We start from the raw sequence: 15,476 nt of genomic DNA on the forward strand, positions 1-15,476 counted from the left end.
CGGCCTCTCTGCACAGTCATGTCGTGAGCTTGTTCCCTCCCCGCTGCCTGTGCGCTCAGCAAATCAGTCGTCTTGTTATTGCTATCATAAGGTCCGCGGGTCCTCTGGGCTTTTATGGCCTGTTTTATGCCGTTTCTATTTCATCCCACCACAGTCATACATGTAATCACTAAGGCAAGGGATATATAAGCCATGTAGGTTTTACTACTAGTTTGTTATTCTGATTTGCATTGTTGGATTCATGTTGTGCAGAAACCTAACAGTCTGTCTTAGATTTTGAATTTTGTCTCAACATGGACACTATTTTTGGGCCTCGCACAATTTACAATAGTACCGAATGTTCACTATTTTTCTCTCTGATTAATATCAATTAATCCTAATGAAAGGAAAAAGTGTGTGTTGGTTGAAAAACACTATATTTTCTACACTCAGCGTCTTAAATAAAGTTAAATGATGTGTGCCCTTGTTCAGGTCCTAAATTATTGCCCTTCTTGTAGCTCTGCTGCTGAGAGCGAGCGGCTGTTCCTCCCTTAGTCAAGCTGTTGCTGTATCTTAATGCACATGTTTAGATTTTGAAATCAACCTCTCTTTTTAATATACCGTAGCTGACATTTGCCTAGTTTAATATCCCCCCAGTGGGAAGAAAAATATATGATAAGAGAATAACAACCTGCCATGAATAGTGAGTCATTTTCAATAATGAATAAAAGAAATGAATGAGCACATCCCAGCCATGCCACTGTTTTCTATTTGAAATCTGTTTGGAATAAAGATTAACATCAGACACATATGTTCAGGGATCTTGGGACAGTAGGAAACATAATCCTCCGTTCTCGGTTTGATTGTGGGGGGAATTATATGTGTCCAGGCTGGACCGCTACGCAGACTCATCGGAACACTTCAGATTTTCATTATTAAGTTTTCTTCTAAAGTCTCTTCACTCTTAACGTTCCTTGTTTAAGCCCAACATCAGGTGAAATCATTTTACCACACTGACCAGTGATTCCACAGTTGTCCAGAGCCTGACAGCTTGGCAGGACAGCTGCACCATCACATTATTTGAGTAGCCCAATGGACGACAATACCAGAAAATATGTTGATTAATTACTTTAATTGGAGGATGGTGAGGGATCGACTTATGTTGCCCAAATGTGGATGAATAGCACACGCAAACGCAAAGCTCGGGAGAAACACTCACATATGCGGCTGCTGGTTTGGGAACTCTGGATGGTGCAGACTAATGCCAATTAAATGACTTTCAAAACTCTCTGCACTCTCATCCCCATGAATCCTAAAACACTCGTCTTTATTGAGTTTGAGAGTGATTGACAGCTACGGCCTCGGTTGCCAGTTGGTGGCAGTTTTTCACCATTATTGAAATCATTCACCATATCTAAGCCCTGTTAATCTGTTCCTCTCAAATTGCAGCATCACAGAGAATGATGGAAAAGTTGTTGTTTTTTATTTTAAACACTTTTTAAAAGTATTTTTTTAATAGATAGAGGACAGTAAAGGTCTAACAGGAAATAAGCTGAAAAGAGCGCAGCAAAGGTCCTTAACCAGCCTTGAACTATAGAGGAGCAGTTAGATGATCGGTGTCCTGAAACCCTAAGCTACCAACCAGGGTGCCCCCATTTCATTTTCATAACCTATATATTCAAACCAGAGTAGCGCCGCTCTCTTTCCAAAACCCTTTGCTCTACATTCACACCTGGAGGCTGCAGGATTCAACAGCCATCTGATCTGTTGTCCACGGCGCACAGTGGGGGGTCTGGACCTCAACTCGACTGCTTCCTCTGGGAGTTCTGTGGAAATACGGCCAGACAAGCTAACCCGAGAAACGGGAGCAGGAGGCAGCAGGTTGTTGAGCCCTCTAGCTCTGACATAATGATAAAAAGATGCTCTCCGCTGAGTGTTGCCTTTATTTGGGTCATGGTCTGCAATGTAACCTTGGCGTAGCCATGAGATTTGGTAAAAAGTCTTATTGGAAACCAAAATAACAATGGTGTCACAGCACAGTGGTGAAGCTTATACTGTTGGAGGCTAAATGCCAAAATATGGCAGTTGCAGTTATTCTGGCTAGTTTAAGACTGAAGTGTTTTTCTTTATTGTCTACTCAAAAAACTTTTATCCTGTAGCCTCAAGAGTCCCATGTCTCATATTAAAGAGCAGAAAAGGCCAATATTTAAGAGTGACTTGCTCCTAGTTGACGATTGTGCTGCTGCGATCGGGCAAAACTCATCAGCTCCCCCGAAAAGGAGAGGGCGAGCGAAAAGCCTCTCGCTGGAATTGATTCATGCCACCGTCCTCCTGACAGAATTTGTTTTTGTTTGCTGCGACATTTCTGTGTCTGAGTGTGAAACGTAAGCGGTTTCCGTGGCAGGAAAGCAAAAATGCAGACAAAAAAAAAAAAAAATCCTCCAAGCGAGAGCGCAGCCTGAGCAAAGTATTAAATGAATAAATTCATTGGAAGCAAGTGTCATTCAATATGTCAGCGTTGGGCCATTTGAGTAATATTAATCCTTTCTTCTGTTGTCTGGCAGTTTTATTCCTTTGGTTGACACTCAAATGTAGGTGATATTACCATTATTGCCTCTTTTTAGACGTCATGAAGTGGAGTTATGATGTTGATAGCTCCGGCTAGCAGCAGCAGCTGTTGTACCATATATTTCGAGAACTTCAGGAGGTTTGCTCCTTTTGCATCTGTTGTCAGATGAGCGCTTCACACAGCAGCACCCTCTTTCAGGTGCTGCTTCTTTCCTCCTCCTGCGGTGCCTCCAGCGTCTCTCCCTCTGATCTGGTGTCTGGGAGGGACATGCCAGCTCTCTGGGTGGGAGTCGTTCCTCAGCACACGCCATCTGATCCCTCTACACTCGCCCACACACGCTTGCACTTTTCCATTCCCATGCTGTTAATATTCCGCACCTCCCTTCTTCCTGTACAGCTCCGTTGATCTAATACGTCTGTGATCTAATTTCTGCCCAACACAGCGTCCCCGTCCCTCCTGTGGGAGTACGCACTCTTTCTGATATGTAGTTTATGCCATCATTTTTATCATGTTGGTTTAATGGACTGTCCCGGGGGTTTTACATGATTTAGTCCATTAACTTTTAGGCCTTTTTCCTTTTTACACATAACATTAATCCATTTTCAGTGTATATTATGGGTTCATAGGAAAAACAGAATGCTGTACTGTAATTTTCATCTTTAATTTATTATTAACATAGGAGAAAACTAAAGCTCAATTAAGAGCTGATGCGTTTGTGGTAATTTAGGAGTCATGGCCCTAAAGAATTGAAGTCCATTATTACCCAGCTGTCTTCAGTCATAACTTTAAGCTTCGTACTGTTTCAGTTGTTGCTGCTGAATATCAATGCTCTGCAGTTGAAGGGGACATTGCCTGTGTAACGACGACTACTAGCGGGAGTGAAATGTTTTGTCAGTTATCATCATTACTTTCAGATTATAGAGAGCGTTTACGATTATCTTGTGTTGGGCCATTATTATTGCCCTTAGATACTATTTTATAAAGACTGTATTTACTCTTTTAAAATAACATCAAAACATTGTGACAAGTTTGCTTTTTGTCAAGTATTGTTTTCGGATCCTTGAAGCCTCTGAGCTGCTGGAAGAAGCCTGAACCATGCAGACATGGGGAAAACCCAGTGCTACAGTGCTGACCGTGCCGCCTTGAAGTGAGAGCACACTTAAACAGAAAAGTTGAGTCGACTGATGGATGCTCTTAAAGTGCTAAGATGGTCATTAGTTCTTCCAGTCACCCGTGGTCAGTCATTATATCAGGGACTCAATAACCTATTTGTGGTGAGCATGAAAAATATGTTTCAGCTTGAAATATATTCGAGGTTAGGCCCAGTTTGATGTCGCTTTGCATTGATAATGATCCTAACGATAAAAGCAGACGTGTTGAGATGGGATCCACAATGCAGAGTCATTTGGGGCTAAAGTATTGCAGTCGTCCAGCTCCCATTAATTTCACTTTATTTTTCAGACACATCTCTTCACATAATGGTTCATTCATTGCCTCCAATGGGTGCTGCAGCTTGACGCTCTGGCTGGGCCTGAGCTTACGTTGCACTTTGCCAAGAAGAAGACAGCTGGTAATACTTGAATATATAGACACATAGGCATCATCATTATTCAGCAGAGTAAGAGTTTTTTTCCCTTTTACACACACCCACAGATAACCCAGCTGTCGATTTGTGCATGTGTAAATAATAGCCGACCTTTGCCGCGTCTGAACTTCCTTTTGTTCCTCGATTTCCAAGTTCAAATGCTGCCGGAAACCATCTGTAGCAAGTTTGTTCGGCGCTTATGGAGGCTTTTGGAAGCGGATGCTTGTATTTTCATTACTGCAAGGGCACATTAAAGAATCAAAGACTTATTGGCTGTACAGTCAGACCCGAGAATGGGAGAGAGGGGAGAGGCGCGCAGACGTGGATGGGTGCGATACATTTACAGGTGTGGCGGCGCAGAAGAAGCGGGGGCGACTGATGGAATTGAAGCCAGCGTTGCTGATTGAAGCTCTCGATAAAAGCAGCACCTGAAAGACATTTGAAGCCGGGGCCTGAAATGTTTTAAAGGTGTTGTTGGAGCGCGGATTGCTCCATCTGCCCACCTAGCTTTGACAGGACCCTTGGGGTTTTCGCAGCGCATGGGGGATGATGCAACTCCAGTGGCGCTTTCAGAATTACACGTCGGGTGAGAATTACAATCACAGGACTCCAATTTTCCTTCAGTCAGTGGATTCATCCACAGATTCAGCACTAATTACATCTCCGGCACACAAACTGCATACAAATTGAAATCTAAATGGGTTTTTGGATTGCTCTTCTTTTTGAATTTTAATATTTATATTTGTAAGACAACCTCAAAATGCCAAAGTTATACCTCAGTCTGTTGAGCTTGGACGCCTGACGTCCTTCTCATTCACTTTTATCTGCCTGTGAAGCACTAATGTGAAGGACCCACCTCCCATTAGAAGCACTGTGTTTGACAGGTGCTGAGTCTGAAGGTGTTTGTACGTATGTCTCACTTCATCCTCTGTAAATCAGTCTTACTCCTTGTCAAGCTTTGACATTTACAGAATTATTGATGGTGGTTAACACTTTACTGTTATTGCCTTGGTTCCTATGTATTCCCCTGCTTTTATTATCCAGCAGTAAAGTTCGACTCCCGCAGAAGGAGGCTTTTGTCGCAATCATCACTTTCAGTTTGTGTGCGCTCTTTATTGTTTGTTGAGCCTGTATAAGAAATCCTTTATCTTTTACAGAGCGTGTTCACTCTCCTGTTGGGGCCTTTTACCTTCTTCAACGCCCAGAAGACTAAATATCTTCAGATTCTCACCTCACTCATGCGTTGGATTGGTAAGAATAAACAAATCCAGTTTCATGGTTTATGTTGGCGCTATTTTCCTTCCCCTCTCTCTCTACACATGCATATTTCCATTTTGTCCGTGTCCTCCACAGTCCACATTCATTCCTCGCTGCCTCCTGCTTTTGACTGTGTGCCTGCTTTTGCTCGGCTCCGTCCATCATGGTTTGCGCCTGCTCCCCGTCTTTGATTCCCATCTCCTCTCATTCCTCAGCCTGACAAGCTTGACAGTCCGTCCCAGGCTTGATTGGACCGTCACTCACGGGGTGACGGTTGAAAATAAACCGCCCGCTTCGGGCCCAGCTGTTAAAAACGCAGCCCCACAGCGGCACGGAGCGCCAGCCACCCCCGCGCTGTGCTGTTTGCTCACTGGCTGGCTGAATAACACAGGCTTTAGCTCCTCCTGGTCTGCCTCCTTCCATCCTTGGCTCTCCGTAATTGATTGGTTGTGCCACCTTCACAGAGCTCTCGCGAGGCACACGGTCTAATGATTCAAAATAGCTCCAGTCAAGCTATATGTAATAACCTAATAATTGAACGCTGCCAGCTATGGATTTGAGTTGACATCTTGTTACTGGCTACATCTAACAATTTGAATAATCAAAATTATGTTTGTGATCTGGACAATGTTGATCTGTAGTTTGCAGCTGATGTTAGTTTACAAGGAGCACTGAAGCACAGGGACTGTTCAGATTCAGACACATGCATGTACTTCTCATGGACAACATGTCCGTTTTGACTACTGGCCCCGGCCCCTTTCTCCCTTCCTGAGCACAGAACCACACGCGCTCTCTGGTGTGTGCGGTTTACCTTATTTATGGATTGTTTGGTGGAGCGTTTCTGCAAGAGCTGCTTCTCGAGGACGAGAGAATCTATCATACTGTTAAGACGCTGTCTGTTTTCACAAGAATTTAAGTGAGGCTTTTGAACCTCTACAAGGTGTTGGTGTGGAACTGTAGCAGGCGGCTGCACTGTCCTCCAGTGATTCTACAGCCCTGACATGTCACTATATGTTCAACCACTACAGTTAACATATGTACCTTAAAAGCTTATCTTCACACACTGTAGAATCTGCCTTCATTCCAAATCCCTTTAATGTTAGCGCCTCTGTTTGAAGCAGTGTTTTTATCAAGTTTACAGTTTAGGCTTTTTTTATAAGGGATCAGTGTAGAGTGTTAGATTGCAAATTAGTTTTCCAGCTTCATCTTAAGTAAACGTGGGCATGTAGCAATTAATGCAGCCGAAATGAGTGTATGAATGTATGACCGTGTGTCAGAGCGAGAAGAACAGCTGAGTCGGTGCTTTTCGAAGGGAGCTGTTTGACAAGCGTCCAGGGCTCATTTTCTGCTCTCTGTTCAGACCTGGTCCGACTGAACTATCCGCAGGTCTCTCGCCTCTCTTTAGAACCTTTGCCAAGCGGCAGACACGGCTTGTTTTATAGACCATAGCAAAGAAAACAAAGACCAGTGTCGAGAGACGGACTGCGAAGAAGCAGATTGTGGTGAATTTCTGTCAAATGAGTTCTCATTAGATTTGTCAGAAAACCCATCTTAAATTTGAGCTGGGTAGTTGAATATCACTTCCAAAGCGCTTTATTTATTCATTCCACTCACTTTGGTATTTTCGTGTCCCTTGGCCCCCGGGTCTGTTCACCTCCTGACCGTTACTCACCACGCTCTGGGTCCTCCGCAGTCGCCCGTGCTGCCCTGTGACCTCCACGTCAGGGTTCGCAGGTGGCCGGAGTGCCGGGGCCCGGCCTCCTGCCCTCGGCTCCGGCCTTGTCACAGCGGTTGTTACTCGGCTGTAGTCTGTGTCTCGCTTCTCCAGTGAGTCCTGCCTCTTACACCGAACGCTGCGCTGCCTGTAACATCCTGCAGCCTGTGTAAAATGTTAATCACATAAAGAAATCATGTTAAAGTGTGTCTATCTCTCCTGGGAGGCAGAGATGGTTCTTTAGAGTCTCAGAGGGGTTAGTTCTGTATCTAATAAGCAGCAATGACATTCACATTCATTGTTTTGTCTTTAGTCTGGTCTTTCAAACTATTCATATAATGGCTTTTTTGATGCATCATTGAGAAATTCACGCAGATTTTAATAGCAGGACAAGAAGAGAGAGACTGGTGTTAAAAAGTCAAGATATTGTTTCTGTTTATACCAAAAATAGACAAACAAGAGTAGGCTTCTGTGGTCCAGGCCTCTGTCTCTCATGGTCTTAGTTGTGTAAGGAGCTAGGTCCTGCTGGGACACTCTCATTTTGGATGGATGATGGGGGGAGACGCTGTGTTTGAAGGTCACTGTGACCTCCCAGGCTGCTTGCCTGCAAAGTTTAGGTAGTTGATCCAGAGCATGTAGCTCAGAGGGGGCGAGTGAAATAGCAGCATGAAACATACCCGAACCACAGTTCAGAGGTCCTGGAAAAATTACATTTACTCCGCCGAGGAAAAAAAATCCTGTTTTTGTCACACTAGTGTCAACCAAGGACTAAAACATTAGACTTTGTCTAATGCCCCTTTATCTGCTCGAAGCTGCAGGATTTTTTAGTCGGCGTGTCCTCCATCCCTGCTTGGTATTGATGTTTGTTTGTATAATGAGAGGTTTGACTTTACTGCTGAAATGAGTTCCTGGTTGATTAGAAGAATGTCTGGTGGGTGTCTGCCTCAGTCGAAGTGCATGATCAATGGGACCTATGCCCAGTAACAAAGCTTTTAATTATACTCTGTAACCTCTGGGCCTTTTTTGTCACAGAGAGGAGCAGGAATTAAATCTCTTCTTTTAGCCATTTCTTTGCTTGATTCCTTGATCGGTATTCGCTTCACAACGTGTTAAAGGAACTTCAGAGATTGTTCAAGTGATCTCATAGATTGTGTTACTTATTCATTCGATGAGGTGATTTTCAAATTGGTGCTGCGTCCAGAGCGTCGTAATACAGCAGCGTTCTGTGTTCTTGTTGTAAGCGATCCACTCCTCAAACCATTAAGACACAGCAGAGAAGTCCTTGATCCTCGATCTCTAACTGTGCTTTAAATGTGCTGCTCCTCCTGTTCAACCAGCGTTGGCCCCCAGACGCATGTTTCTCATTCTTTGTCACGTGAGATCGAGCACTTCTCACGCGCTTCCATTGTCTCCTCATTAACTGAGCCCGGGGAGCCCGTCTCCCCCGACATCACCTCTGAAGAGTGCTTTTCCACTGGAGTGTTGGGAGTGTGTGCTGGCCAGCCGGGGCCTAACAGCAGCCGCCCTGTTTGCTAGCAGATAGGAGCCTCCTCTCCACAACTGTTAAGTTGAGGCATTCCTCACAAGGTCATCGCCAGCTCCACCCCCGTCTACAAATCACTGGCTGCAGGATGGACAGGCGCTAGTTATGTGGGTGTGATATGTGGCTGTTTGACAGCTGCTCGATTTACTCCGCGCCTGTTGTCATGTGTCAGATGTCGTGGAGTAGTATTGACAGCCTCAAGGATATCAGTGTGAAAGTCTATGTAATCAAAATATTCAGGCACTTATTCACGGAGGTAAACAGCTTGTCCCATAGGAGTGAATGTGTGATACTGTATGTATGTGTTGCTACTGGATACCTGTGCTGTAGGTGACATGGAAATGATGGAGATGAGATTTCCCCAGCAAGTAATTTGCATGTCTCAAATGATTTTTTTGTCAGTGCATATTGTAACGAAGCCAGGGGCAAATTGAAGCATCTAGATGGAGACACGCTGTCAGGGCAGGGTAGGTTTTCTGTGGGGGGCGGTTTAGTCTTTGCTGAATGATGACTTAACCCAACCGTTCACACCAGTCCAGTGACCTGGGAGGTCCTTCTGAATCCGCTGGCTTTCATTTCATGGACTTCCTCGATGTGAACGGAGCCCGATTGTCACGGGCGGACGTGATTGGCCCACCGCAGTGCGACACAGAGGGGGTGACAAATGAGCACATTATGAACAGCTTCAGTCTAGGGTCTGTGTGTTTCGCTCTTTTCCACCCGCTGATTCATTTTCGCCTTCTTTTGAAAAATAACAGGTTAGTTCCTGTGACTTAAGTAAGACAAATGAGTCGCCTTCCTCTAATTACTCTCAAACCGTGTGATTTGTGGGCAGAATGAAAAGATTTCACACGTCACATCTTGCAAGTCAGGTGGAATTGGCATATTGTTTAGTTATTAATCTTAATTTATATTAAACAGGAGGCTTAACAGCACAACCTCTTGCTCCGTCTTAATCTTGGCTGAATTTACAGAAAGGTGCTTCAGGTGACGTAGTGTTCCTCAGCCACCCTGAGGTACTTTTAATTAAAAGCCAGGTTTTTCCTTCCTGTGCCGCCTGCGATGGCTGGTGTCACGGAGAAATGCTTCCTTTCTCCTGTCCTGCACCGTTTTCTCCCATGCGTACAGTGAGACAGGTGTCTCGCCGTTTTCACAGCCTCTTCCAGACTGAAAGCTGGAGAGCGGGTGAGCGCCTGAAGGCGGCCGAACAATAGATGTTTATTGGGAGTGAACAGTAAAGCAGGAAGGGTTGATTCTAAATGGAGCGGGATTATGCTTTATGACCTTAAAGTCATATCTGATGTTACAGACCAGAAATGTGTCATCAATTTTTATTTCCTTATGTATAAAATTAGAAATGAATAACTGAACATAAACGGAGCTTTCAGAGCCTTTTCACAATGTAAATTTATCCCTTAACATTTATTTCATGCATTTTAACATTCAGTTAACTCATCAGTGACGTATTAATTGAAAAGTCAGATCCTTTAATGGTCCATGTCCCATAAAGCTGCTCTCTTGCCAACTGTGGGACCGTTGAGCAGTCAACAGTCGTATTATTGCAGCGTCTTCTGAAATCCAGAAAGAATTATCTTCTTTTCCTAAATGACACACGCATTAGTGTTGGGGAGTGTAGATTTTGTAATGGTTGAGGTTTTATTTTCTGCCCTCCACACTAACTTCCCTTCCTGCGCACCTTCCCCAGTCCGTCGGTGGTAATTGAAATAAATGTGATCCACCTGAACCTGATGTCCATTAACCTGCCACTGTAAGAGCACACAGTGGCAGGTTAATTAAGCTCCCACCTTGTCCACGTCCCCTTCACCCTGTTAAAGCACGCGGGATCTGCAGTGTTTACTTTCCTGCGTATTTCCACCAAAGGCAGCAGGGAACTCGTTTCCTTTTATGCTTGGAACCCAGTGAAAGGACTCGCTAGCCTCCGCCTGTGTGAGGAGCTGGCTGCTGTCCATCGCATGTCTGTGACCGGGTAAGGGCCTGAAGCACCGCTCACAGCTCTAGTCTAGGGTGTTTTGCAGAACAACATTCATTCAGTTGTTCATTTTAAAATCATTTTTGTCTACAAGTGACAGGAAGGAGAGTAAAACCTCCCCACCCGTCCCACGTTCGTCAGCAGCTCCGCCTTTCGCCCACAACACAAATCAGGAGAGAAAGAATTATGATGTTTCTCTGCAGCTGTATTTTTCATTACACTTGTACCGAAGATGTCCGAGTACTTTGTCACGGAGCGTATCGCTGTTGAAAATGCAATACATGGCACGTTTATCTGCGCCTGATAAGCGGTGGATAAATGGCTGTTAAGAATTTATTCGCTCCGGCGGCGCTGGAACGAAAGGATGCTTCCGGCTCAGGCCTGGAGTTTGCCCCAGCGCCGCGGCGATGCTCCGACCCGTCAGCTCCCGTTTGGACCAACAGTAAACACCGATGTAATGACGCAGCAGAAGACGACGGGGAGGGGACATAAACCTGTGTTTATATGACGCCGTCTCAGATCCTCTAATCTGTTGACTGACATGGTTCAGCCCCTGTGGCGCTGGGCTCAATTTATAATATTTATGAAATATTAATTTGATCATATCATTATTATTCTATTGGTTAAAGAAAACATCATGTCCTTGTGTCTTCACAGCGTTCACCATGATGATCATCTTGTCTCTGATCCGCATCGGTAAAGGCACCGGCGAGGGCCATCCCCCCGCCGCCTCCCTGATGGGCGTCCCCAACCTGTTCGGCGTGTGCGTCTACTCCTTCATGTGCCAGCACTCCCTGCCCTCCCTGGTCACGCCCATCTCCAACAAGAAGCGCGTGGGCGGCCTGGTGCTGGCCGACTACGTGCTGATCCTCGGCTTCTACGTCCTGCTCTCGCTCACGGCCATCTTCTGCTTCAACAGCTCGCTGCTGCACGACATGTACACCCTGAACTTCACGGACAACTGCGACGTGCTGGGCGTCCCGGTTCTCCGCTACTTCCTGGGCCTTTTCCCGGTTTTCACCATCAGCACGAACTTCCCCATCATCGCGGTGACGCTGCGGAACAACTGGAAGACGCTGTTCCACCGGGAGGGGGGCACGTACCCCTGGGTGGTGGACCGCGTGGTCTTCCCCCTCATCACGCTGGTGCCCCCCATCGTGGTGGCCTTCTTCACCCACAACCTGGAGTCACTAGTAGGCATCACCGGGGCTTACGCCGGCACTGGGATCCAGTATGTGGTCCCGGCTTTCCTGGTCTTTTACGCCCGGCGCCATCTGGAGCCAGTGATGGGCAGAGATGCCGTCAACAAGCACCGCTCCCCGTTTCGCCACGCTTTCTGGGTGTGGTTCGTGTTGCTGTGGGCCACCTTCTGCCTCATGTTTGTCACAGCTAACATCATCCTGAACGACACTAAGAAATGAGAGAGATCCCGAGAACGGGCCAGTTTCTGTTCCTGTACACGTGGCCTTACTTGCTGCTGGTTGGTGCCTTTCTAAAATAAAATGTAAATAAGAGTAAATATTCCACTTAAAATGGACCAAATGTCTAATACATATATTTATGTTAATTCAAAGAAGCGGGAAGTGGACATGACAATAATAAAAGGGAATTTATTGAAAGATCTTTGTCAATAAAAGAAAAATGTTGGAGATTTTTTTTACTCAACACTTTTCCAACGAAAGGATAGTATTCAAATGGTTGAAAATGCTTTAAACAAGCAAGTTCTTTAAATGGAAAGTGTAAAAATGTGGCAATCGGATTGTCTTCTGTCGGATGTCTGCACTGCAGTTCATTGTCTTTGTGTCCCATTCAAATTCAAAACTGTGGAGCAGTGTCCCCATAAGAGCAGAGCAGCGACCAGAGAAGGAGCCTGTTGTGAATTTGGACCAGAAAGCACCAGGAGAAGAAAACTGAACCTACCAGGTGCTGATGGCTCTTTTGTGGTTGAAGTGTGTCCGTACCTCAGATCCACTGGCCTCCACAGCAAACGATGACAGAGCCACTCTCTAGGAGGAGAGCCGTGTCTGTTCATCACCAGACGCTTGTGCCTGTAGTTCACACACAGGGCATGTCTCTCGTATATTGCTGCTCAACATCCATTCACAACTCTGTCAGCCTCGTACTGTATCCATCACACTGTCCCCCACCTGACAGGATAATGGTGATTCAGGTCTCGCTGTGGGGAGATCGCGCTGCTCCACCTTCCTACCGTGGTTCAGTCGTTACTTAGGGAAAACGTGCTCTTGAAAACCTCATGTAATGAGGTTTGTGAATTATGTAGAATAACAAAACGTCTTCATTGTTACAGTGTCAACAGAAATGTTCCCTCCCACCAACTGATGCTGATGCCAAGTACAGTAAAGTCCAGGTGGACACAGAGTCTTATTTTAGTGAGTTGTTAAATCCACCGTGCATCTCTTCTCCTTTTCTCCTTTACATTTTCAGCATGTGGCACTTTCAGTCAACAAAAGTGATCGAATCTCTAAGTTAGATGAAAACAGCCTTTTTTCACAATCCAGTCTTCACATGTTCTTTTTTTGTAGTCTTTGTTTTTCTTTATAATTTTCTCATAAAATATAAAATATCATGTGTGACTAGATAGCTGTCATTTTTGTTTGTGTTGCACGTCAGTGTAAAATGTTTATGGTTAATTGATACAACACAAGCCTGCTTTTTTTTTTCTCTCACTGCTTTGAGTTCTGTGTGGATGACGTCTACACATCCACATCCCTGAAGGCCTGGATTTTATTACGTTGGTATAGTGTTTTTTTCCATCATACCAAACTTTATGACTGCACTCAAAATGTAAAACATGAGTTATACATGACTAGTGTTCATACATATTTAATTTGTGTGGGTAATTAAAATGCAAACCCAGTCTTGGAGGGACCGGGAGCTCAGTGGTTTGTGGACCTCTGTGCATCTTCCTCATCAGCTGCTGTAATGTGGTTGAAATTGAAAGCTAATGTTCTGTGACGCAGGTGTTTTTAGGGCATTGCAACTTCAACTCATGGACCAAATGCACACGAATAGAACAACAATAGTAATAGAACTCATTTTTGAAGCGGGGTACAGTGTTCATGTTATAATGTCCATGTGCTCACCTGTCAGCCTGTCTGATCTGGTTGGTAGTGGGATGTTTAAACTACAAGCAGTAATACGTGATTATCATGTCTTAGTTTATCTTTTCTTACTTAATTTTCTGATATATTTTTTTTAATGTTCACTGAAGTAAAAGATCAGATCAGAAGCACAAACGGCCAAACTTTGGATCTATGTGTTTAATTCAACCTGGAGACCGTCCTGACTGTACAGTATGTGTGGTATGAGTGAAGGATTCTAGTGGTTGCGATTACTCGTGCCTTTTTGTGTTTTTTTTCTTCTTTGTGTTGATCTGTACTTACTGAACTCCTGCTTTTCGTCTTGTAAAAAAGCAGCATCTGCATGTACAGTAAACCTTTTCATTTGAATGACAATCGGCCTCCTGCTCAACTTGGTATATTTAAGTTAGTTGCATTTGTTTTCTGCCTCGTTGTGTCACACTTTATCCATGTGTCTGGTGTTTGTTTACATTCATTTTGCCAACTTATGATTCACCAGTGATGCTTTAAGTGATGTTCTGTTTGATATTCATGTTTTAAAGAAATAAAGGCTTAATGTTCATCTGAACAACCCTGGATTAAAGTAAGAGTCAACTTGTTAAACTAACCCAACCCATAAACCATGTCAAACACCTGTTCATGAAGTAATCCGACCTTATCGTATTTCAGCATCAACCAGACAAAACTTCCCTCTTTATGGCATGGGCTTCTGGTTGAGTGATGGTCAATAATGGTAATGCTGAATATGAATAAATAAAATAGCTAAATCATTGACCGCCTGCTGTTACTCAACACATTCTTGTCTTGAAATCTCTCCCTGATTTCACAGTGTTGGCATGTGCTCTCCAGGTACCGCCATGTTTTTTTTTATACTTTTGATTTAAGCTCAATCTTCCCTGCAGCAGCTGAGGCGTCTTTTATTGACACACCAGATCCCTGTTTTTATTATCAAACCTCTGCTGCTGAATTTCAATCTCAGCCGGGCGGCTCCGGACTCGTCTAATTCACCCTCTGCCCTTTTTTGGGGTCCTGGTTTTATTTGGAAAAACAAACCTGGCACAGCTTAATTAATCCACAGTGGGTTTAATTACAGTGTGGTTTATGGGACGCTGCTCCACGAGCGAGTGATTCTTGAAACTTCTCTTATCAGAATATAAAATATAGGATTTGTTTTACTGCTGGTTTCATCAGCATCTGTGAAAACACCTTCACTCAGGAGGCTGTTTAATGAAACACAATCCGAGGATTCAACTCCAGAACCAGGGGCTGTAATATATTATACTATATTATATTAATTTTGTTTGAGCTCCTTCTGAATGTAGTCGTTCTGCCACTGAATATATTCACAGTAAGTACGGTCAAAGCATCATCTGTAGAGTCTTGCTGCACCTGCTGCCATCCTGCTGCACGTTTGTCTCCATATGTTTGTGTTGATGCGTGATCTCTGTTGTGTGTCTGTTGACTAAATGTCGTGATGTCTTGTAATTAGGTTACTTTCTCTTCTTGTTGCGTTTAGGGCCATTCTTAACATCTGTCAGATGGATAAATAAATGATTCTAGTTATGTCCTACTGGAAGTCAATTAAAACAAGAAGGTGAATGAATGTGGTTCACGAGTGGTTTGGCAGAATATATGTAGTAGAATCAGCCCCTGCTGACGCGAGAACCTCTTATTCCCACTGAAGAGTTTAATTATAGCTCCATCCCAGTCATTTTGAGTGGAACTCCCCAGACTGCCC

At 44.4% G+C, this 15,476-nt stretch overlaps 1 protein-coding gene across 4 annotated transcripts in view; it reads left to right on the top strand.

Moving 5' to 3' along the window:
• tmem104 (transmembrane protein 104) overlaps nt 1-14,510 on the top strand; it is a 30,804-nt gene extending 16,294 nt beyond the window's left edge. For all 4 annotated transcript variants that reach the window (XM_029159420.3, XM_029159419.3, XM_029159422.3 and 1 more), the window contains exons 9-10: nt 5,291-5,384; nt 11,295-14,510. In XM_029159420.3, coding sequence (XP_029015253.1) covers nt 5,291-5,384; nt 11,295-12,058 — 858 coding nt within the window. In that variant the 3' untranslated portion in view covers nt 12,059-14,510. The remainder of the gene's footprint in view (nt 1-5,290; nt 5,385-11,294) is intronic.
• Nucleotides 14,511-15,476: the final 966 nt, after the last annotated feature.

This window comes from Betta splendens, chromosome 8 (assembly GCF_900634795.4).
Source record: "Betta splendens chromosome 8, fBetSpl5.4, whole genome shotgun sequence".
NCBI classification, from domain to species: domain Eukaryota; kingdom Metazoa; phylum Chordata; class Actinopteri; order Anabantiformes; family Osphronemidae; genus Betta; species Betta splendens.